A 25,677-nucleotide genomic window follows, 5' to 3' on the forward strand; every position below is an offset into this window, starting at 1 on the left:
CTTGAAAGCCTCCTGGGATTGGCCTATTTCTAGATAAGAAAGTTTCATGTTTGTGGCTCATGTGAATTGGACAGCGTCTCTAGGTACAGTCAGTTCCATGAATGAAATCACTGGATTCAGCCCAACAATCCACCAGGTTAGTCTGATAAGCATTTTACTATTTTGTTTCTTTTTGTGTTTGTTTTCTAACAAAACCAGCCAATGATTATAGTGGTCAATTCAATAAAAATATTATTTAAATCTTAGACAATCTCAGACAAATAACCAACTTGATAAAATAATTTCTATCACCCCAATCTATTTAGTCCCCCAACGTGGGTAAAATAAGTCAGCTAGCTGGCCTTTGTGGGAAGAGGAAGTTAGCAAGCAAAGAAGGAAAAATGAGATCGCATTTTTCCACGAAATATACAACAAGAAATAGTGCATCCTTTACCTTGGTCAAAAGGCTTGTTGGGATTCCAGTTTCTGAAATAATCATCCTATATAAGGAAAAAAAAAATAGAAAACAAAAGTCAGATTTCAGGAAGTTTCTCATATAACTGCACAAAAACCTGCCTTTCCCCCCACCACCTCCCAAAACACAAAGGAAAACGCTAAGGGTTCAGAAATTTTTCTAAGGCATTCACGTGCAATCAAAAGTATCAATTGCCTTTTCAAATTCTTGTCTTTCAAACTGTATGGATTATACACTAGGAAGAGTTAATACATTTCAGCCTAGTATGGAAACAGCACTGCTCTTCCCGGTTTGACAGATAAACCCAGACACCTTCTAAGTGCAAGATGTATTTGCTATCAATTATGCCGCAGGTGATGCCTAGCTGTTCTCACTTGGGATTAAGCCTCTGTGTTTGTAACCACTGATAATTCAACTGTCAACATTTCTCCTACATGGAGACATGTAACTTTGGTGCACAGTTCCAGTTTTCTAGCACTTCTCGAAACTAAAAACAGAGGGTCATTCAAATGTGAGAATTAACCACTGGCATATATTCACCTTAATACCATTTGTTCTGGTTGTGTAGATAAAAAACAAAGGCTGGCCAATCTGGTTGATTCATAACCGTGTCTTTCTTGCATGTAGCTTGCCTCAATTTATGCTCCAAGGCTAGACAGTTGATCACGTTGAAATTGTAAGGGTCTAGGTCACTCACGGCTCCATCATCCTGTTAACCTCTTCCTCACTTCTAATAACCCTTCCCCTCCAAACCTTCATTATCCACAGTTTCTCTTCTCTGTCAGCCTTCACCCACTCCACTGCAGATGAGCACACCCCCTCTGCCAGCTCAACTCAACTGTCTGCAGCATGCAGGGGCCCTGCCCATGGACAACTTCCCCACATCAATTTTAGGGCATGTGCCCCCATTCAGTTAATTTCCTCCAGAGTATATTCAAACAATTTGTGGGACGTGTTTTTGGCTGGCACTCTGCATGCTGCAGTTTCATAAAGCTGTCCAAAATGAGGCCTGGATTTCTCTTCTAGAAAACCTCATTTACACCAAAGTACACAATTAGTTTCAACTATGGTCCATGCTCTCTCCTGTGACCATTTATCTCCCATACCATCTCTTTGCATTTTATTGGTCTCAGTGTCATTCAATTACCTGGCTTTATTAGATCCTTGTTGAGTTCACCTAAGCCCTTAAATAGATTTTAGGAAACAGGATTTAGAGTAAAATCAGAACATTGCTTCTTGGGTGGTGATTCCATTTTCCAGGGCATGAATAAACATGAACAGGTTCCTCTGGATCCTGGGGATTCAGCATTAAATCATGTTTAACTCCAAGGAATTGGTCCAATTTGCTCTGGCTTTAATTTTACGCCATAACTGGCCTTCTCAACTCAGCTGGTTAGGAAATCTCTGAGGTCTACACCATGAAACAGCACTGAGAAAGTTTAAAATAATCCCTCTGTCACATCTCTCTCCATTTATTATTTTAAATACAATCCTCATCTCTTGAATTATGTGGTTTGAAACTCGGCAGCCAAAGTTAATGGTTCTCAGCTAAGGGCTGGATGATCAGTGGGAAATTTACCACCTTATTTCTCAGGTTGGATGGCCAATCTACTCTTAGCAAGTGAACATAAGCAAGTGACTCAAACATTGTGCAGAGAAGGCAATGTCACCCCACTCCAGTACTCTTGCCTGGAAAATCCCACGGATGGAGGAGCCTGGTAGGCTGCGGTCCATGGGGTCGATAAGAGTCAGACATGACTGAGCAACTTCACTTTCACTTTTCACTTTCACACATTGGAGAAGGAAATGGCAACCCACTCCAGTGTTCTTGCCTGGAGAATCCCAGGGACAGAGGAGCCTGGTGGGCTGCTGGTCTATGGGGTTGCACAGTCAGCCACAACTGAAGCGACTTAGCAGCAGCAGCAGACATTCTGCTATTGACAAGGGCAAGAAAAGAGATAACCTAAGATGAACTTATCCTCACTATTGGAGAAAAAAATAACAAAATCTCCATCCTTCCAGCTGTGGTCCATAAGTGCCCTCTGATAAGGATGGCATCACCTAATTACAGTCTGAAATCATGTGAACTATTTTCCACTAGAACATGCTCCTTTAATACATGGAAGTCCTTAGAAGCTTAGGCTGTGAGTCCGACAGGGAAGGACTGGAGCCAAAGACAGTCCTGCTTTAACTTCACATGTCACATTCTCTTTGATGTCCAAGTAAGGTTTGAGCCAGTCTCAGGAACTGAATATTTCCTAACGATTTCAACATATGTTATAACTTGGATGGAATATGAAGCATTCTACTGGACCTTGTCACTTTTCCAAGCTAACTATAATTGCCATTTCTACATGTTTCTTGGGGAAAGTCAGAGATTTCAAGATGAAACTTCTACAAGTGGCTATCTGCATGAGAATATTTAAAACTCATCACACATGTAATAATACTGCCTAACTGCTGCCCAAATGTGAAAGTACACCTTGAGTCAGAGCTCATTATGCAGAACGAGTCTAACAGCCTCTCACCCAGCAAGGCCAAGTGGAGAAGGAGATGACTCCCTGCCTCTGATTGCTTTCACCCTGCCTTAGGAAAGCAGATGGCCAAAGCAGACCCCAATGAGCCAGCAGTGCAGACAACCTTGGGTGTGACCCCTTTGGCTCCAGCTGAGAGACAGGCACCAGAGCCCACTTGGGGGTTGGTCGATGAGCACAGGGGATGGGAGTCCCTACTGGGCCTGGCCATAGCGAAGTCCAGACATACAAGCCCAGAGCTCATGGATCAGCCTTCCACTCTGTACCAGCTAGGTCTGCAGACATGACCCGTCCAAGCCCCTGGGGCTGTACTAATCAATACACTCATCTGCTAGGGGAACGTTGGTGAAAGAGCATCTAAATCCACATGGAAAAGTCGAAAAGAATGCCCTTCTAGGGCTTCACCTCATCCTGGGGCCTCACTTAACAGTCAGTATGCCCAAGGGACAAAGGACAGCTGGATGGTCATTTCTTCAGGGCCTAAGACCAGGGGCACCAGCCCAGCTTTTCCTTTATCTTATTTTCTGTCTGAATTTTGTAAATGTAACATACATTTTGCTGCTGCTGCTGCTGCTAAGTCGCTTCAGTCGTGTCCGACTCTGTGCGACCCCATAGATGGCAGCCCACCAGGCTCCTCTGTCCCTGGAATTCTCCAGGCAAGAACACTGGAGTGGGTTGCCATTTCCTCCTCCAATGCATGAAAGTGAAAAGTCAAAGTGAAGTCGCTCAGTCGTGTCCGACTCCTAGCGACCCCATGGACTGCAGCCTACCAGGCTCCTCCATCCATGGGATTTTCCAGGCAAGAGTACTGGAGTGGGGTGAACATACATTTTAGGTTATCCTTAAACAGACCCAAGACTTGCTGTGTTGTTGACAACACCCAGCATCTATTTTCTCACTATGACAAATCCCAACATGGGAAGCAGTGTGACAGCCCCAACATCACCCCAGTACTGCCCTGTAACCAAATGTGTTCCTGCTGCATGGCCCCCAGAATTTGGTCCACAGAGCAGAAAAGTCTAGGGCCTCAGGAGCCCTTGTCTCTGACCTTCCTTCTGACCAATAAAGATGTGGCCTGTTAAAACTCAGACTGTAGTGGAAGGCATGGTAGAGGGACTCAGTCGCACTTGCCAGGAGAGCCATATCCATCTGAGTTGGCCTCTTAACTGGTAATTTGATCATCTAGTGATAAAGCCTTTAAAAATGACTTGGAAGGACCTCAGCATCAGTTAATTTTTAAAACAGACAATCTAAATAGAAAGATACATACCTGGATACAGTCATTTATTAAATTGATTAACTCCTAATAGTGCATTCTACAAGCTGAAGAGTGAAGGGTGGAAGTGTTACCATACATGTGTATTTTATGCGCTACCCTGCACAGGATAATTAAGTCAGACCTCTGCTGGACAGGGAAGAGAAAAGCCTCCTTCTAAATTCTCATCATATGAGGAAGACCTGATTCCATTTCATGATACCACTTCAAAAATGATATACGACAAAACCAATACAATATTGTAAAGTTAAAAAAGAAAAAAAAGAAAATCACCCAAATTTTTAGGGACTGTTACAACCCAGAAGATCCTGTAAACTTGAAAAGTCTCAAATTTGAGCCTGCTGACTCATGTCCAAAATCATGAAACATTGCAGGGGAGCATACAGTCATAGTAAAAAGAAAAAAAAAAAAAAAAAATCACAAGTTGGCGTACAAATCCCAGCAAGAAAGTGACAAATGATAGTATCTAGAAAAATGAAGAAAGGGGTGGTGGACTGTGGAGGAAGAGTCATGGAATGACCATGGCCCCAGTTATTTTTTAAAATCCTCCACAGCTGATCAACAGAGATAAAATCATATTCATTTTATTAACATTCGATATCCCACAAACCTAATACTGGATCCTAAGACATTATTGGCACCCAGTAGCTGGTACAAAGAAATTCAACTCTAGGCTTTCAACTACTTTAGAGATACCCTGTTTTAATAAGCATTTATGGAAAATGAAATCTTTTTAAAATATATATATATGTAACATATATTTTATATTATCATATATAATAGATATTAATTCCCAGGTGGCACAAGTAGTAAAGAGCTCTGCCTGCTAATGCAGGAGATGTAAAAGATGCTGGTTAGATCCCTGGATTGAAAAGATCCCCTGGAGGAGGAAATGGCAACCCACTCCAGTATTCCTGCCTGGAGAATCCCATGGACAGAGGAGTCTGGCACCATACGGTCCATAGAGTCGCAGAGAGTCAGACACAACTGAAGCGACTTAGCACACTCAAGGATATAATACATATCAGTATATGTTAATAACACACACACACACACACACACACACACCCCAAAGAACATTCTGCTGTATAATGCATCTTCCAAGAAAACGTTTAAGCCTCCCTACCAGGAAATGATGCAAAAAATATCCTCCCATAATTTTAGTGATTAAGTCTCTTTATCATAGACATCATAACTGATTGGAAAGTCTCTCATTTTAACCAACTGTGATCGGGAAACTGAATTTTTCTTCCACTGTCCCACCGCCCCCAAATGGCTGATGCAATTTAGTTCAGATATTCCCCAGGGGTTTGCCTTTCCAGAGGTGCTTATGTCAGCTCCAAAGAATGTTAAAGCAACTCTGAGGAAGAGAGTGGCACAATCAAATGGAAACCACTTCTGCAATCCAACTGCTTTACTCCCACTTATGAAGATGATGATGGCATGTATGATATACTTTACAGCTTTAGCTACCACAGATCAAATATACTCAGCTCTCACGGGACAGATCATTTCTCTTTTATACATATTTTAGCTAAATTGTTTGAACACTGTAGTTTCATCTGAAGATTACCTGAGATAATACAAATTACCAGCCTAGAAAATAAGTGGGTGCCTCATTTGTCTCGACCAGGGGTGAGCCATGGAGACATGTACACATGTACAGAAGAAAGTAAGTCTAAGCGAGAGCAGGCAGCCTCTTTGAGGTCATCTGAAGACCCCCTGTAGATAAAAACAAAAGAGAAAAGCACTGCCCTGCAGGGCAAAGTGGACTACAGTCAGGTTTATAGATCCTAGAGGGAGGTTAATCCCACTTTATCGAACCCCATACTTTTATAAAGATGTCAGTTAAGGGGCTATAGGCAAACTGCTTTCCAAAGAATTCAGTGTGAAAAAGTATCTTTTTATACTACTTGACTGGGGAGAATAAGAAGGAGGGCTGGCTGGCAGGTGGGGAAAGTGTCTCTGAAATGATCATAGAAATCACTGGAAATGTGAGACTTCCAGGTGACACTGTATTGAAAGTGTTGGTCACTCATTCGTGTCCAACTCTTTGCGACCCCCTGGACTGTAGCCCACTAGGCTCCTTTGTGGAATTCTCTAGGCAAGAATACTGGAGTGGGTAGCCATTCCCTTCTCCAGGGGATCTTCCTGACCCAGGGATCTAGCCCAGGTCTCCCGCATTGCAGGCAGATTCTTTACCATCTGAGCCACCTGGGAAGCCCCAAATGACACTATATAAGTGAAACTTGCCTGTAATTTTAATTTGTGTGCAGTAAAAATCCCTACTCGTGATGCTATTTGGAAATACAAAACATTCCACCTATTGAGAAAGAAGTTGGCTTCTCATACACCCCCTCACCTCGATTTCCGGTAACACCTCTGGGTAAGCACTGTGCTGTCAGTCTTCTCTCCATCGGGCCTGCCCTTCCCACCCTGGTGAAGAACCCCAGTAGGAATCCTTCTGCATGAAGCATTCAACCACCCAGCCCAGCTTGGGCAGTGACTCGAGGCCCCCTGCCCTGTCACTCCACAGATCCCACTCATGAGAACCCTGTACACTAGGGACTGGGACCTGGACCGATAACACATCTGCATGGGCACAAATCACACCCACACACCTGGGCCGGGCTAATTCTGAGCAGGTTTGGATTTTACCTGCACATTCCCCCAGGGAAAAACAGTACACAGTAAGTCCTGGCTCTACTGGAGTCAACTGAAGTAAGCTGATTCAGCTTTAACATCTCCATGTTCCTGTGAAATGCGCATAACCGCTCCTGATGTGCACATAAGGACAGGTGGGTGTATGTTTATACACTCTAAATCACTTGCTTCCTGAATAGAGTAATTCTTTGATAAATTGGTCTGACATTTGGTATAAAGTCCTGCAGGCCTCAGACAAAGTGATTTAGAAAATAACAATGTCAGTTGCTCTGCTCTTTCAATAAATAACCCACCAGTAAAACACAGATAATAACTGACAATCATACTTGTACTGTAACTAATGAGAAAAGATAAAGCAGCAAATGGACTGTTTATATGCATTTGATAAATTGCATCCCCTGGATATACCCATGAAAAATAAATGTGTGTGGTGCTGGTTCACTGAACTAAAACAAATATTTACCACTGAGATTTAGGATTGAGAGTGATATTTACATTTTATTTGGCAACTATTTTGATGCTATGTCTAATACACAGTGGAAAAGTCAAAAACCTACCTCAACTTCCTGAGTACGAAAGCATTATGAATGAGGAAAAAAAAAAAAAAAGAATCACATCAAACAATAGGAAGGAATGTAAACATTTTTGATAATTGCATCAAATTTTCAAATTATAACATTAGAAAGGTCACAGGCAGACATTTTCCTTTAAGTTACCGACCATCACTCCCTTTAAAAGGTCCCCTCCCTCATTCACTAAGTTCATGAAAAGAACGTTAGGTTCTTGGTGGAATAAGTGAAGTGTGGGGAAATCTGAGGGCCCTCTGGTGATCTGTGTCGTTACTATAGAACAGCTAGCAAAATTGTGATTAAATCCAAATATACAGGCATAATTATTATCTTTGAGAATTTTAAACGACTAATTTGCTGTGACACTGGTCCAATGGGTGAAATTCAATGAAAGTCCTGAGATGACATCAGAGAACAAGAATAAAAGACCTTCTACATTTCTGCAAAGCAATTATTTCACCTTGCAGCTCCAAAATAACTTCAAGGGGTCTAAAACCTGAGAAGGACATGAGTTTATGGTCCTGGGTTGTGAAATGAATAGCACTGTCGTGGTCCCTCCAGGTGATTAAGGGATTATACCACCACAAAGAAATCCCCCTTCCTCACAGCTGTCTGCCTGTCCTTGTCTGTCCATCCAAGCTGGGTTCTGGAAGAGTGACTGCTGATTGCAGCTTTTCTCAAAGAGAAAAACTGAGTCTGAGATCTGTTCCAGAAAGGGTGCCCTACACCTAACTTTCTCTTCTGGGAATACAATAGGTCTATGATTTTGCATTTGTATTCTGACCAAGACAAGGGGTGTCTTCCCAGACTCAAAGCTACCCATTCCCTTGACCTCAATAGCAAAATGATCAAAACACCTGAGCGAGCCAGGAGTGGGCTTCTGAATGTCCAAACAGGAGAGAAACAGAAGGATTATGATTCAAAGACAATAGAAACACTATGAACAGGACAGGCTGTGAAGCAGACAAGCTCAGATCCTGCCTCGAACACTCACCCACCAGCTGGCCTGGCACAAGCCCCTCAGCTTCTGAGTTGCAGCCCCCTGATCCACAAAACAAGACTGCTGCACCTACCTTGGAGGATGGGTCACAACAATTTGCAATAATGTGGCAGCAACTGGGATATCATCAGGCACAAAGAATGACTCAATAAATTAAAATGTACACTTTTGTGTCTATCTCCAGAGGTTTATAATATTGAGATGTCTCAAAAACACTGAAACAGGCTTATAGAAATAATGATATGCTTAAAATTTCAGTTATGTGGCTCTTGTGCATTTGAATCATACCATATAGGCCCAAATGAAGGGAGACCAATTGCCCTTGGGAACAATAATTATGAAATATTTTCAATGCATGCAATTTTATTAGTCTTACAGATGAAGAGTGGCTTAGAAAAAAATGCAATGAAATGTGAAAACATGACTTACATGCACGTCTCTGTTTAAAGGTCAGGCTCCCATTCTCTAAGATTTAGTGACCCTGTCTATTAAAAAAAAAAAAAAAAAAAAGATAATACTTACACCACAGAGCTGTCTGTGCAACCAGTGAACCAGTGAGAGATGTTTTGAACCACTGTTATCAATTACACATCATCTAATTCTAAGTAAATTTAAGTTTCAATTATGACTCACTATATTCTCTTAAGTGGACTAGGCCTCTCTGAACAGGTAAAATTTCTGCATAATCATTAATTTACATGTAGAAAACAGTCAGAGAAACCCAGAGAAGGGTCACTTCACTGAAACACCAAGTAAGGCCCTTGCCATCTTGGAGCATATAAACCTCTCCTTTACAGAAAATACAAATCGTACTGGCCCAAGGCCCAGTCCTGTCTGAGCAGCACGAACTCCAAATTAATCAGGTCCCACCATCTTTCTGAGAATGCCACTCCAGCCACCACCGCCCCCCCACCGCCACCTCCCCAACCCCCCACCCCCCCACCAAGGCCAGCAGGCCTCAATCAACATCCAGATGTTGCCTTCCAGAGTATAAAACAGCCTCTGCCTCAGCTGGGCCCCCAGCTTCTCCTGGGGTCACCCCCACGTGCCAGGCCAGCCTACTCTCCCTGTACGCTGCTCAGGCTATCCCCTTTGCTGCTCCTATGAGGATCCTCTGAAGGGGCGTCAGCCCTCACCGTGCCCGGGTATCAAATACTCCAGTTTCCCCAACAGCCCCCCGGCCAAGACCAAGCTCACGAGCAGCTCCCAGGACCCTGTGAGGCACAGCCCCTGCTGAGTCCTCTAGTCCCCCTGAGGCCACACCCCTGCCCACACGCTTCACTCCAGCCCCACATGAGCTACTTCTCAGGACTGCAACAGCCAAGCTCCAAAATTCTACACATGCTGCATCCTCTGTGCTGAAACCCCCTTCCTCTCCCTTCTCTGACTAATATTCACTGCTCTATCAACTCCCGGTTTGGATTAGACGATGGTCCTCAATGGCCACCTCCCTGTTCCCAGTCCCCCCACGCCAGAGATGTGTCTGCTGTGTGGTCCACAGCCCCTGGGCAGCCCCTAGCAGAGCCCTGATGTCACCGCTCTGCAGCGGCTGACCACTCTCTGGCCACTCGACTACACGCCTGCCAGTCCCCAGGGCCAGGGTGGGGTGTCTTCCCCTCCACACCTAGGGCCAGCACGGTGCCCGTTCCAAACCAGGTACTCAGTGACCACCTCCTATGAAGAAAGAATCACTCAACCTCTGTGGCTTCTTTTATGTCAGCTGCAGATCCCCAGTTAATCTCCCTTTGATTCAGAACACAGGCTCTGTGTCCTGGAAGTTTCAGAGGATGGTGAAATGGGCAACTCCTTTAGTGTGACTTCAACTGGGGCGGTAACAGGAACCTGGCACCAGCAAAGATGATGGCAGAAGACCTTGGAGGGAGCAACCAAGGAGGGCTGGTGGACCTCTGCCTGACAGCGTAGCTCCACGGCTGCTAATGCCCCTGAGTCACCCCAGGGAACAAACGAACTTCATGACTTGGCTTGCCACAGCTGGCAGATGTCTGATGCAAGATTCAGAATCTGAGACAAGCTGAAGTTGAAATCCAATCAAAACATCAAAGTAATAGTAACGTTTAACATTAATCATCTAAGAATAATAGCAGCTACCAGTTTCTGAGTGCTCAACATGGGCCAGGCACTGTGCCAAGCCGACTGTGTTTTAGCTCACGGAATCCATACAGTAGCTGTGTGAGGGAGGCACAATCAGCACCCTGATGACCTACCTGGGAAAACTGGAGCTCAGAGACATCACATTACTGTAAGTTTACACAGCTAGTAAGAAGCAGGAGGATTTGAGCTCAGTTTTGCCCAGCTCTGAAGATTTCTTTTTCAAACTGGACAAATAAATAATAGTAACAATATTTACATTAGGGGCTTCCCTGGTGGCTCAGACAGTAAATAATCTGCCTGCAACGCAGGAGACCCTGTTTGGATCCCTGGTTAGAAAGATCCTCTGGAGAAGGAAATGGCAATCCACTCTGGTAACAATATTTACATTAGTACGTCACATTGGGAGACTCCAGCATGGCTGGAGAACAGAAGAACAAAGAATGTGCTCCAGTCTTGGGGCTTAGACCTGGGTCCCAGTCAAGGGGGGATATCCCATGAGAGGATACAGGGATGGGTGAGGTGAGAATGAGCAGAGATGGTTGGGGTCTCCTCGCAGGTCCAGGGAGGTGGAGTGGGCGGGAGACGCTGAACTGTTCCTAGATCAATGAGGTTCCAAACAGACAAACAGATCCTGGTTTTCTCCACCAAGCACTGTGCAGTGGTCAGGGTCACTGAATGAGTTGCTCCTAGGGATGCTGGGGGCCTTCTCTGACAGCCGGCATGGCAGAGCTCCACACACTGTGTGAAATGCACCAAGTGAACAGAGGACCAGTGAGGTATGTGAAGACTGGAGCACCTGGGAGGAAACACAGGGCTCACTCCCTACTGGAGATGGAACACGATGGTTGCAGGAAATGGCAAGGGATTTGACACACAGCCCAAAGGCCTCCCAAGAGACTCTACCACTGCACTGATCCTTCATGCATCTGAGCCTCAGCTTTCCCATCTATGAAAGGGGAAATGTAAACACCTGCCCCCACGGGGTCTTTGTGCAACTGGACAGCAAGTCCATTTGTCCTGTGCCTGGCTCTGGGAAAGTAGCTGGGACACCCAGACGTCCTGACCCCTCCCTACCCCACATGGCTGCCCAGGCTTCAGAACCATGGCCAGCAGCTCTGGTGACAGCAGCCTCAGGAGCAAGCCCCACTGAGGAGCACTTTGTGGGCTCTGGACCAGACACTGCCAGCACACCTGTCTGCCACCACACTCTCTGAGGCTCGCTTCAAAGTGGAGTGTCCAACACTGACATCAAGCCACTACACAGAAGACCTGGTGGCTTTGGCACCGGCCATCTCTCTGGGAAGCCACGGCCGCAGACTTCGCATGAAATTTTCATTAGCTGCACAGCAAGACCTGCCACAGCTCCTCCCAGCCCTGCCATTCAGCCTCTTCTCTTGGAAAGAGCATCTGGGAAAGTTAGCAATAAAAGCTCCCTCACTGTATCCCTGAGCACATCCTAGCAGTCGTCCTGCCTGCCCTCCTCTGCATCCCGAGGCTTTGGCCTTTGGACCACATACATAGCAGATGCTCCCACCAACACCCCAGAAACAAATCTGGTCAAGGTCTTTAGTCCACTTCAAAGCAATGATGTCACCATCAGAATCTGAGAGAGTTTCTTTGAAATCTGCAACTTCTGAAGTGATGTTCCCCCTATGCTAAAGCGCAAACGAGCCTGCCAATTAGACCCACACTCCCCAGCCACAATTTCCCTCTGTGATCACTGGCAAAGCTTCCACAGAGAATGGGAGCAGTGTTCCCTGTCCCAGGTACAGCCACTGCTATAACTAACTGGGGCTCACCGCAAGAGTAGAACAATCTTCCCACACTGACTGAAGACCCCCCATGGGACCCATACTCCCAAAGGCTGTTGGGTCCAATCAATCCTGAACCGTGGACTAATAATCCTGGAGACGGGCTCATTTTCCTCTCACCTAACGAACATTTCTACAACTCTGTGATGGATGGAAGCCAGTCTCTCACCCTCAGCGCTGCCAAACAGAGGCCTGGTAGGCTCAGGTGACTTAGAGAAAGAATCCCAAAGCACCTTAGCCAGGCTCCATGCTTGAGAACTTGCTCATCTGACCACTTGGACAGGTAGATGATGTACTTACGTCATATAAAAAGATAGCATCCAGAGATAAGATGACCATCCTTATACCAAGGTCAATGTGTTTGAGTCTTGTGATAGCTGTTCAGCTCTAACTCTTGGGGATCTGTGTACTCCACAAATATCTAACCATCCTGTTGCCTTCTGGGGGTGGGGGTTTCCATAATCCGCCTGGGGCACCCACAGAGACAAAGCAAGGCTGAAGCTGCAAGGAAGCTGGGGCTGAGGCTCAGGGACCTTGTGCCTGATGAGATGTCCACACCTAATCTCCAGGCACTGAGGAACCGCTGAGGGTGAACTTGGAGGTGGCTCCCATCACAGTGGTGCTTTCTGAAGGTGCTGGGCTAAGTGCGGGACAGGTTGGAAAGAGTCAATGAAAAAAAAAATTAAAAAAAAAAAAAAGAAAGAGTCAATGAAACCAAGGACACCAATGAAGAAGTTCATTCCATGTGTGCACAGTTACCACATATGGAGCACTTGCTGCATGTCTGCCTTTGTGCTAAGAAACAGACACGTGTAATACTCTGCCCTTACTCTCAGAAGCCCATGGTCTGGCCAGTGTAGAGGGAGCCAGAAATATCAGCAGATGGAGCATAACAATGCCTGGCAGTGTAGTCATTATAAAGATAAAATAGCTACAGAACACAGAGGAGGAAGCCGCCACTCATTCTGGGGAACTAGGGCTGACTCTACTGAGGCACTGGGACCTGCACTGGGTCCAGATGGACAAGGAGTTTTCTAGGCAAGGAACATGCAGTGGGTGGGATGAGGAGCCAACAAGTACAATGAGCAGGACTCTTTGCTGCAACAGCCCTCAACCCGGGCAACAAGAGAGCAAGCCTGAGCCCAGGGGCAGCCACAGAGAGTGGACAACAGGAGGTCTGCCTTGCTCAGGGTCTCCGAAGCCCCCATGGCCACACCATCCGGTCTGCCACTTGCTCTGGGACCAGAAAGCCTGGAGCTGCCATGGCTGATTACTGACATCACTATGATCAGTCCACTCCAGCTGGAAGGCTGAGCAATGGTATTATGTCTGGAGGGGCCACACTCACCCCATGGCATGCCACCCCAGGGACGAGAGCCAGCTCACACCCTGGCCCTTCCAACCAGCAGGTGTTTCCATGCTGCCTGTCAAGAACATATGTAAGTCATATGGGCCACAATTGGAACCAACTAGTCTGTATGCCTGACCCTCTTTCTGTCCTACAGAGACACAGGGCCAGCTTGCTCAACCTTCCTTTATTAAATAAGCATCTCTTTCTTTGGAGGTGAGATCTCTGAGAACAAAGGCTCTGGGAACCAAGACCCTAGAGGTCCCCCCTTCTTCTCCCAGTCAATGATAACAATTAAGGGCCTCATTTAATGGTAACAATTAAGGGCCTCTCACATGCTAGCAAAGTAACGCTCAAAATTCTCCAAGTCAGGCTTCAACAGTACGTGAACTGTGAACTTCCAGATGTTCAAGCTGGTTTTAGAAAAGGCAGAGGAACCAGAGATCAAATTGCCAACATCTGCTGGATCATTGAAAAAGCAAGAGAGTTCCAGACAAGCATCTACTTTTGCTTTATCGACTACGCCAAATCCTCGGACTGTGTGGATCACAACAAACTGTGGAAAATTCTGAAAGAAATGGAAAAACCAGACCACCTGACCTGCCTCCTGAGAAATCTGTATGCAGGTCAAGAAGCAACGGTTAGAACTGGACATGGAACAACAGACTGGTTCCAAATCAAGAGAGGAGTACTAGGTCAAGGCTGTATATTATCACCCTGGTTATTTAACTTATATGCAGAGTACATCATGAGAAATGCCTGGCTAGATAAAGCACAAGCTGGAATCAAGATTGCTGGGAGAAATATCAATAACCTCAGATACAAAGATGACACCACCCTTAGGGCAGAAAGCAAAAAGGAACTAAAGAGCCTCTTGATGAAGGAGAAAGAGGAGAGTGAAAAAGTTGGCTTAAAACTCAACATTCAGAAAACTAAGATCATGACATCCGGTCCCATCACTTCATGGCAAACAGATGGGGAAACAATAGAAACAGTGAGAAACTTTATTTTGGAGGGCTCCAAAATCAGTGCAGATGGTGACTGCAGCCATGAAATCAAAAGATGTTTGCTCCTTGGAAGAAAAGCTATGACCAACCTAGACAGCATACTAAATAGCAGAGACATTACTTTGCCAACAAAGGTCCATCTAGTCAAAACTATGGTTTTTCCAGTAGTCATGTATGGATGTGAGAGTTGGACTATAAAGAAAGCTGAACACCAAAGAATTGATGCTTTTGAACTGTGGTGTTGGAGAAGATTCTTGAGAGTCCCTTGGACTGAAAGGAGATCAAACCAGTCCATCCTAATGGAAATCAGTCCTGAACATTCATTGGAAGGACTGAGGCTGAAACTCCAATACTTTGGCCACTGATGTGAAGAACTGACTCATCTGAAAAGACCCTGATGCTGGGAAATATGGAAGGCAGGAGGAGAAGGGAATGATAGAGGATGAGATGGTTGGATGGCATTACTGACACGACACACATAAGTTTGAGCAAGCTCCGGGAGTTGGTGATGGACAGGGAGGCCTGGCTTGCGACAGCCCATGGAGTCACAGAGTTGGACATGACTGAGTGACTGAACTGAACTGAACTGAAGGGCCTCCTGTTCTTCCTGAGGGCTTCCTAGCCAATGTACCCATCTTTTAAAATCAAAACCCTCCAGGGCAAAATTACCAGCTAAGGCCATTTCTATGGTAACAAAATACCTATCAATAAGGACATATTTATTTCTTGTGGAAGAGTACTCAGCCAGCAGAAGCCATGTCATATGTTTTTATTTTCAGGCTTTCTTTTCATGTATTATCTGGAAGATAACAGGAATATTAATAACAATGCAGCCCCCTTACAGTCTTAAAATTCAATGATTCTAAATATGTCAGATAATAAATCAAATACACTTGAAAGCTCTATGTAAATGAAGTGGGAGCAATTTTCAAACTAGCAAGGACTGCAAGGCACTGGAAGAATCCAAAGAAGACCAAAACATTAAGTTGTTTTTGTCTTTGATTTTTATTTTTGCTTCCAGTTTTTAAGAACCTAATATGAACACAAACAGTCCTTATATTCTAGATCTTTAAAATCCCTTTCCTATTAAATAACTTTTGAGCATTAAAGAAAGAGTTTAGAGAATTCCCTGGTGGTCCAGTGGCTAGGATTCCATGCCTTCACTGCTAAGGGCATGGGTTCAGGACCTGTAGATCCCACAAGCTACATGGTGTGGTAAAAAAAAAATAGGAAAGAAAGAGTCCAGTTGGGTTTTTTTATTTTTTTCACATGATGCCCAGAACTACCAAGAACCTTTTGGAAAGATTTTCCAAGATCAAATTCTTTAGCCAAATTATCTTCTTATGAAAGGTGGAGACTCTGAGAAAGTCCCATACAAAACATGGGAAGAAAGAAACAAAGATGCAATAGAGAGGACCAAAGATGCAATGGTGATAATTTCATCCACTCCATAACCACACCTTCCCCATGCCTGGAGCCCACCCCCTTAGAGGCCTGGGACAGAAGAAGGGACAGCCATGCCTACCAACATGCATGAAGCCAGGACAACGAGGCTACACTGGCGTAGTGCTGGGTCCCACTCATTATAAACAATCTTCTCATTTAGCCAGTCACATGCTCACGTTTTCTAGATACCTCAGCTACCCTTAAAGAATGCCCAAGACCCATTGTAAGAAGACAAAACTACAGAAAAGCAATAGAGAAAAATCAAAATGGTAACAATGGTTATTAATGGATGGAGGAATACAAGAGTCTTCTTCCTGCTTTATTATTTTTCAATTAAAAACTAACATGAATTACTTTCTATATTTGCATATTGTCTGTTCATTCATCCATTTACCCATTCATTCATTCATTCAAAGTTCTGTAGGATAGGGAAACAAAGAAAGCATTACCCTAAAATTTTGTTAAGGTTTTTTAAAGAGTTTTGTAAAGGTTTTTTTAAATTTTAACAAAATTTAAATTTTGTTAAATTACCCTAACAATTTGTCCTAACATTGCAGTCAGGACAAATCTAGCCAGAGAGGGAAAATCATTTTTACATGAATTCATACAGCACTAAAATCTGCAGTATACGATCCATCTACACCAACAGTTCAGACTGAGAACTGAAATCACAGCCCATGGGGAAAAAGAAGGCAGAACCTCTTGGGCCATGACCTAAAACAATGACTAGGCACCTTTTCAGGCAACTGAATGGAGTCACAAGCCCTTCTAATTTGCCTGTCTCCAGGCTGGCAAATAGGGTAAGCATTCATTTATTCCTTTTGTCCTGGCATCCTATTAAGGAATGCAAGATCTGGAATAAGCAGGGGGTGACCCTCAGCTCACTCAGTACCACACAGCCCAAGGCCCTTGCCAGAAATAGTCAGGAGAAGGACCCAGACCTCACAGTAGAAATCGTATATTTACTCACAAGGTGGTGACAGCTCCTGAAACAAACCCAAATTGTGGCTCGATTTAATAAGGCATCTGAGGCTCAGATACTTCATCTGATTTACCAGGAGGATACACAAATCACAGCTAGAATCAGAGGCACCTTGTCAGGGCTGCCTGCTGGAATTATTTGGGAACAACACCGCACAGGTTATTTTGGTGTTGCCCATCAAAGCCTTATATGTCTGTTTCACACACCTCTCTTTTCACAAAACTCAGCTCTTAACCTCGCTTGGAGCTGAAATCAATGGTTCTGCTTCTGGATATGAAACATAAAGAAACATAAAAGACCCAGAGGGAGGGGAGGGGAGGGAGGAGGGTGGAGGGTTCAGGATGGGGAACGTGGGTATACCTGTGGCGGATTCATTTCGATATTTGGCAAAACTAATACAATATTGTAAAGTTAAAAAAAAAAAAAAAAAAAAGCCCATGGTAGTTTCTTAACTAGTAACTTCTCTTGACATCTCCACCACCATTGGCCAAATGATTCTGGGTAAATGTTTTGCAACCTTTATGAGCTTCAGTTTCTTCATCTATAAAATGAGGGCAATGGTGTCCACTTCACTGGTAGGCTTACTTGGAACACATATGCAAAATGCCCAGCATGTAGTATGCACCGAATAGCCAAACATGTCACTGCTTTTTTTTTAAATTGACCTCAGTATATCCTCTGCTGAAAGCTGATAACAGAATTTGAAAAACAGAGTGCTAGTTTCCTCTGGACGAGTCCATTTGTGATGCTGCCGTCCCGACTGCAGACATTTTTAAGAAATCAAATATGGGTAATGGCTGCTTTGGAAAAGCAGCAGCCACTGCTTGGTGCAAAAGTGTAAATAAAACGCCACTTAAGTAATCACATTACTCACAGCTTAACGCACGTGATCCAGAGCTGCAAGCAAGCGTGTGTGTGATGGATTTCTCATTATCCGTTGGCTGCCACTGCAGCCCATCCAAGCATCTGCAGACATCCGGACTGGGAAAGTCTACATTAGCTCCTGGTGGGACCCACACTCCTGCTATCAGTGGAAACAGACACAGCAGGAAGGAGGTGATGCCTTCATAAAACGGTGATAATACAGACAGACGTGTCTGCTTGGGGACGAGCTGCCAGGTTCTAATCAGCAGTTAAATGTCCCTTCCTTGGCTGTCAGGGGTTTCCAAAATAGTCTGGGTGAGAGGAATTCCCTAGCTGAATTCTCTTAGCCCCTGCCAGGTAGAGGTGGAGCCTCCTTGGATGCCCTGATATGACCTGATTTCAACTCGGTGCCAAGACTAAACAGCAAAGGAGACTAAACACCAAAGACCAATGCTGGACTAGATCCATCATCTTTCTGAGGAGGGGCTCTGAAATCTCAGCAGACCAGAGCTGCCCTCAAGCATGGGCATCCCAGGTGGTGCTAGTAGTAAAGAGCCTGCCTGCCAATGCAGGAGACAGAAGAGATACAGGTTCAAACCCTCGGTTGGGAAGATCCCCTGGAGGAGGGCATGGCAATCCACTCCAGTATTCCTGTCTGGAGAATCCTATGGACAGAGGAGCCTGGCAGGCTACAGTCCACGGGATCACAAAGAGTCAGACACAACTGAAGTGACTTAGCACACACACATGCCCTCAAGAGTGCTAAGCACTAACTGGGGATATGTTAGGTCCTTGGACAATTTACACTCTGGATAAATGCAGAACTTCTAGAAAAGTCACTTCAGAATCCAACTACAAGCATACTCTAAAGATGTGGGTGTCTGTAGGGGCACAGGCTGGAATGTCCTCAGGGAAGGATGTGGGAGTCACTTCCTCATATGAAATCCAAGTTCACCAAGGCGCCTGCTGCCTTTCCTCACAGAATTCCCTACACACAGGCAGCTTTGACTGCGACAAGGCAATCAGAGACTCTGCCGCTCCTCCTCTACCTCCCAGCAGGGCATCTGTGCCCTTATGGTCTTCTCCCCTACCCTTTCTCATCAAAACTTGCTCCTGGACCTTTCTTCAGAGCCGGTAAAGAGGACTGAGAGTTCCATTCATATTCAAAAGGGATCCAGTCTGAGGTGACAAAATCCTGCCAGAGTGTCTGCCAGTAGAAAAACGAGCAACGTTTGGGGAGAAAACCTTGGCTAGCCCTTGAATTTAAAGCATATCTATCAGGTCCAGGCAAAGATGGAAGGTGAGGAGGATTAAAAACCAGTGGAAAGGAGACATCGGACAATATTACAAAGCTGTAGTAATCAAAACAGCATGATATTGGCACAAAAACAGACACGTGGATCAATGGAATGGAATCAAGAGCCCAGAAACAAACCCACACATCTACCATCAATTAATCTTCAACAAAGGATGCAAGAATATACAATAGAGAAAAGACAGTCTCCTCAGCAAGTGGTGTTGGCAAAGCTAACACCATGTAAATCAATGAAGTTAGAACACACCTTCATATCATACACAAAAATAAATTCAAAGTGGTTTAAACTTGTAAATATAAGACATTTTTCTACCATAAACTTCCTAGAAGAAAGAGAACATAGGCAAAACCTTCTCTGACATAAATTGTACCAATGTTTTCTTAGATCAGTCTCCCAATTCAATAGAAATAAAAACAAAAAATAGTTTGATTAAACTATTTATTTAAAAATAAATATTTATTTAAAAATAATCAAACTTATAAGCTTTTGCACAGCAAAGGAAACCATAAACAAAATGCAAAGACAACCTGTAGACTGAAAAAAATATTTGCAAATTATGTGACCAACAAAAGCTTAATTTCCAAAATATACAAACAGTTCATACAACTCAATATCAAAAAAAACAACAAACAACTCAATCAAAAAGTGGGCAGAAGACCTAAAAAAGACATTTCTCCAAAGAAGACACACAGATAGTTAAAAGGCACATGAGAAGGTGTTCAACATCACTAGTTATGAGAGAAATGCAAATCAAAACTATAGTGAAGTACTATCTTACACTAGTCAGAATGGCCATCATTTAGAAGTCTACAAATAACAATTACTAGGGAGGATATGAAAAAAGGGAACCCTCCTACATAGTTGGTGGGAATGTAAGTCGTGCAGCCACTATAGAAAAAAAAAGTATGGAGGTTTCTTAAAATACTAAAAATAGAGTTGCTATATGGTCCAGCAATTCCACTCCTGGGCACACATCCAGAGAAAACTGTAATTCAAAAAGATACATGGACCCCAATGCTCACAGTTGCACTATTTATAATAGCCATGACATGTAAGCCACCTAAATATGCAATTTACCAACAGATAAATGGATAAGGATATGGTATGCACATATATACATACATACATATATAAATATACATATATATGTACATGTGTGTATATACATACATACACACACACAATGGAATAATACTCAGCCATAAAAAAGAAGGAAATAATACATTTGCAGCAACATGGATAGACCAAGAGATTATCATACTAAGTGAAATAAGTCAGAGAGATAAAGACATATGATATCACTTGTATGGGGAATCTTGAACTTATTTACAAAACAGAAACATACTCACAGATGTAGAAAACAAACTTATGGTTATCAAAGGGAAAAGGGGTGGAGGAGGATAAATTAGGAGTTTGGGATTAGCAAATACAGACTATTATATATAAAACAGGTAAACAATAAGGTCCTATTGTATAGCATAGGAGCTATATTCGATATCCTATAATAAGTCATAATGGAAAAGAATATTAAATATATGTATATATACATATATATGTATAACATGTCACTTTGCTATACACCAGAAACACAATATTGTAAATCAACTATACTTAAATTAAAGGAAAAAGAATGAGTGGAGAAGGGAAAAGGTAATGAAGAGTCTGAGATTGGCCTTTAAGGGAAAAGATACAGTGACCAGGAAAATGAACATGGCAGTGTGAGAATATTTTCTCTTTTGGCAGGGAGGGTATTTTTTGGCTGTGTCACGTGGACCACCAGGAAATTTCCCAAGAATATTTTCTACTACAGACCCAAAATGGAGCCAGTGGGCAGTACAGCAAAGACCCAGGTACTAAGGAGGTGCTAAGACTCCACTATTCTCCAAAGCAAGATGAAGAAATGGCAATTCAAGCCTGTATTCAACCTACAATGGGAAATAACATATGTCTATTGAATACCTGCTGCCAGGCAAGCACTGTGCTCTGCACTTTGCATTGATTATCCTCTATAATCATCACAATGCCTTTGCAAGAATGGAGGTAGCCTCTACATTTTACAGTAGAGAGGACTATGGATCAGAGAGGTTAAGTAACTTGAGCAGGGGGTCAGCTCCAGCTCTGTCAAACCACAGAGTCCTGGGCTCTTCCCACACACCACGGCAGTCCAGTATTCCCAGATGGTAGAGTACCCGCCAAGTTCTACACCGTCAGCTCCCAGAGGATGGACTCTACTGGACCCAACTCAGATGTAATCAACCTACAAAGACTCCGAACAGCCACCAGTCAAATCAGAGCTGGTAAACGGAGTTTTTATGATTCTCTTGGAAACTTGTAATTTAATTATGTTGAAAGCAAATCTCACCTTTGACAAAGTAGACGGAAGCTGAGCCTCTGGGCTAAGATGTGGGTGAAGCCAAAGTATGGAAAGTGTGGGGAGAAAAACTGAAATCCTAGGAGACACCCTGGGGTTGGGAGGACAAACTTATTACACCAGATATCTGGTGGTTTCTGAGCCAGAGTCACGGCTAGAGGACAGAGGATGAAACAGGATCTTTGCCCATTAGCTGTACAACACTGAGAAGGTTCCAGGAGTGGGCGGTTCCCATCGTAAGTGAGAGCAGCTTGCTAACTGCACCAGCTGGTAGTCTGATCCATGAATCACCCCAGACTAATGTGCTTCTTCCCTGGCTAACAGCCATGAGGGCCATGAACAGATCCTATGCCCTCATTTATGGGAAAGCATGCACCTTAGCAGGTGGCACAGCAGTAAAGTGACACAAGAGATGCAGGTTTGATCCTGGGTCAGGAAAATCCCCCAGAGGAAGAAATGGCAACCCCCTCTGGTATTCTTGCCTGGAAAGCCCCATGGATAGAGGAGCCTGGTGGGCTACAGTCCGTGGGGTTGCAAAGACTTCAGCCATGAGTGAACACATAGCACAACAACACACCTTAACAAATCTGAGGCCCAACTAACTAAAAATTAGACCCGATTTTGATTTAGGTCACTGCTTGCCTTCCTGCTGGCCCTTGCATTCTGCTACATGACCAAGGGGCCCAAATGGCAGAACTGGAGAAAATAGCGAATAAACTATGAATACACACTCAACCACGTTCATGCTTATTAACAATGCCTCTCTACCACGTTATTCTTAAATCTTTCACAATTACAATCTACCTGGGAACGTAAATCCTCCTCACCATTATGTGAACAAGTCTCGTAATAACAGTCGCAGTTCATTATTGAGCCATTTTAGGTTCCATTTCTCCAAGAAAATAAATAACCAGTTTAAAGAGTGTCAGAAAAATGTTCCACTGGCACTCAGCTTAAACATGATTATTTATTAGAAATTATCAAAAGCTACTCACACCTGTGGTAATTCTAAGCACACAAGGGCGTCAGTGAGTTTTAGATTTAAAGGTGGGGAAGAAATGAAAATCACAGAAGTGCTACGGATTTTCGCTTTGAATAGATCTTCATTTCTTGGCCTTTGGGGCTGCTCTTGATGATGGGAGCCTCTTGCACCAAATGCTCAGACAGAGAGAACCCTGGGGAAAGATTTATAAGAGGTAGGAGAGAGGAAAACACCACGTGGAGAACTGCTAGTCATGCCAGGCAGGGCTCAAACATCCAAATTAGGAAATGACAGACTTTCTCTATGAAGGGTCAGAGAGCAAACTTTTTGACTGTGGGTCACTAACAGACTTTACCACACATTCCTCTCCCTGTCCCCCTCTAAAAATGTACCAATCACTCTAAACTGATGACCTCAGGAAGACTTGGCTCTGGGGCTGAGTCTGTCCGCCCCTGCTCTAAACAGATTACTTGTCTTAACACTCTTCACCGCCCTCTGTAGGAGATGTTGTCTGTGCTTCCATTTTAAAGACAAAGGGAATGAGGTGCTGAGATATTAGGAAAACTGCTTGAGTTCACACATGTGGCTTAAGGGTCAAAGTACAAAGCCAGGCAGGATCCAAGCCTAGGCCCTTTGGTTCTCAAAAGTCACACTCTTCCCATTACAACACATGGCATCAAAAACACTCTGAATATGGTAATTCTCTTTCTTGCAAAGACAGCATTCATATCATGAATAAGAAGGGATGACAAAGGAACCGATGGGAGTTGGTGATGGACAGGGAGGCCTGGAGTGCTGCGATTCATGGGGTCGCAAAGAGTCGGACACGACTGAGCGACTGAACTGACTGACTGACTGAATGTGTACTGGGCCCTGGCCATGGACTTTACACACGAGAGTGCACAGGGCCAGCATGGACAGTTGTTCAGGTCACTCACTGGACATGATGCCTGGTCAATATGGTCACCAGTGAGGAGAGGAAAGGGGAAGTGGGGCAATCTAGGGGTAGGGAAACAGAGTTATTATGGAATTATATGAACTCATGTGTGTGAAACTTTTGAAAATTATAAAGCACTACAGAATTTAAAGAATCTTTCATTCAATTAAAAGAAGGCTTCGCTGGTAGTCCAGCGGTTAAGAAACCACCTGCCAATGCAGAAGACACAGGTTCAATATCTGGTCCGGGAAGATTCTCCATGCCACGGAACAACTAAGCCCTTGCACCACAACTACTAAAGCTCATGCACCTCGAACCTGTGCTCCCAACGAGAGAAGCCACTGCAATGAGCAGTCTGTGCATGGCAGACAGACAGCAGCCCCTGCTTGCTGCAACTAGAGAAAGCCCTTGCACAGCAACCAAGACCCAGGGCAGCCAAAAATAAAATTAAAAACAAAGGAAGACTGCCAGGTCAGGAAAGGAGGAGGGGCTGAAATGCCATGTGAACTACATGCACCAACCGCACCCTGGAGCAGGACTGTGCCCACCCAGAGGGGACCCCTCCTTCCATTTTGAAGGCGCCACAGCGGCTGTAGCAGTCCTGCCAGTGCACCTCCAGAGGGCAGGATGTGAGAGGAAAAGCCTCACCAAACCCCAGGGGAACCTGCAGCCTGGAACAGCGAAGGGAGATAGAAGAGAGCCTAAGTGCTCAGACTCGCAGACCCCAAGGGGGATGTGGGAAGCCAGTGACAGGAACCCAGGGATCAAGCATCAGTCATGAAGGAAAACCAAACTTACCCCCACCCTTGAGTCTTAGGATGCAGCTGTGCGGTCAGGAGGAAGACCACCGTTTCACATACCATGTGAATTAATGGACTCTATTACTCCAATAGGTGTTAACGATGGAAAATAAGTATTTTAAAGGAAAATTTACACAAATTCTATTCAGTTCAACCGACACTTATTGACTCGCTTAGGGATCACAACCTGAGAGTTTATTAAAGGAGCCAGGAGCAGCTGCAGAATATCTCTAAGATCATGAAGTTTACATGGTGTAGCTGTCATCCTTAACAAAACCAGACTCTTAATCACAAAGCAAAATAGGTGAGACCCAGTGTGACTGCTCTTTGGGTGTAGGCTCCTATGCTGTGGTTCTGATCACTGCCTCCTAGGCCACCATCATCCCTCCCCATCACTCACACAATAATGGGACCAAGGACCTAGAAGGGCCCCACAGAGCTATCTTGGCATAAACAGTTTGCCCAGAGTTCCCCAGCAGAAGACGGCCCAGGTGCAGCCCTGAGATGGCCCATATACACCTGCCTTACTCTCTGCCTCCTGGACTTAGTCATCCTGGTCTTGACTTGCAGGAGACAAGCTAACCCAAAGGTGGCAGGAAGACCCACATACAGAGGTCTGCCCCCGCCTCAGCCCCTGGGGATACCTCCCAGGAGGGACAGTGCCAGGAAAGAGTCCTTAAGGACCTATGGGACTTCCTTTCTCCCACACCCTACCCAAAGTGGGAGAAAACTACACTCATTATTGTCTTCCTGAGACCTCAGCAGGCGAACACCAATGGTTAGGCATTAGTTAACCAGTGAAAGAAACTGCATTTTCTTTCCTTCATCATTTTCAACTCCAAGGACAAGATTTTTCTCAAATGCCCCTAAAAGTTCTTGCAATTGTCTTCAGATAGACAGTAGTGAAGAGAGACAGCAAATTGCTCTCCACAATTCCTCAGCGCCGAACTCCCTAAACAGCCCATCTTTATGCCGCCAGTGTAGCTGTGTCAATGGACGGCTGGTTCAGGCGAGGGCAATCGTTCCCTGAGCCCTCCCCTACTGCTCAATGCTCAAAAGGCAATGTGGAAAATTACCCAGAAAACAGCTGTTTATGCTTTAGGCGGTTCCTACATGGAGAGAGGCGTGATGGGCAGGTAGAAGTCACAAGCCATAAAATTGAGAAAATACTATTTTCAAGTTAAATGTGAAGGGAAGTCCCTCT

At 44.4% G+C, this 25,677-nt stretch overlaps 1 protein-coding gene across 1 annotated transcript in view; it reads right to left on the reverse strand.

Moving 5' to 3' along the window:
• Positions 1-25,677, reverse strand: part of SPOCK1 (SPARC (osteonectin), cwcv and kazal like domains proteoglycan 1) — a 583,379-nt gene that overhangs the window by 344,010 nt on the left and 213,692 nt on the right. Inside the window, exon 3 of the mRNA XM_070374382.1 lies at positions 434-479. Within this exon, the coding sequence (XP_070230483.1) occupies positions 434-479 (46 nt within the window). The remainder of the gene's footprint in view (positions 1-433; positions 480-25,677) is intronic.

Source organism: Bos mutus, chromosome 7 (genome assembly GCF_027580195.1).
Source record: "Bos mutus isolate GX-2022 chromosome 7, NWIPB_WYAK_1.1, whole genome shotgun sequence".
Taxonomy (NCBI): Eukaryota; Metazoa; Chordata; class Mammalia; order Artiodactyla; family Bovidae; genus Bos; species Bos mutus.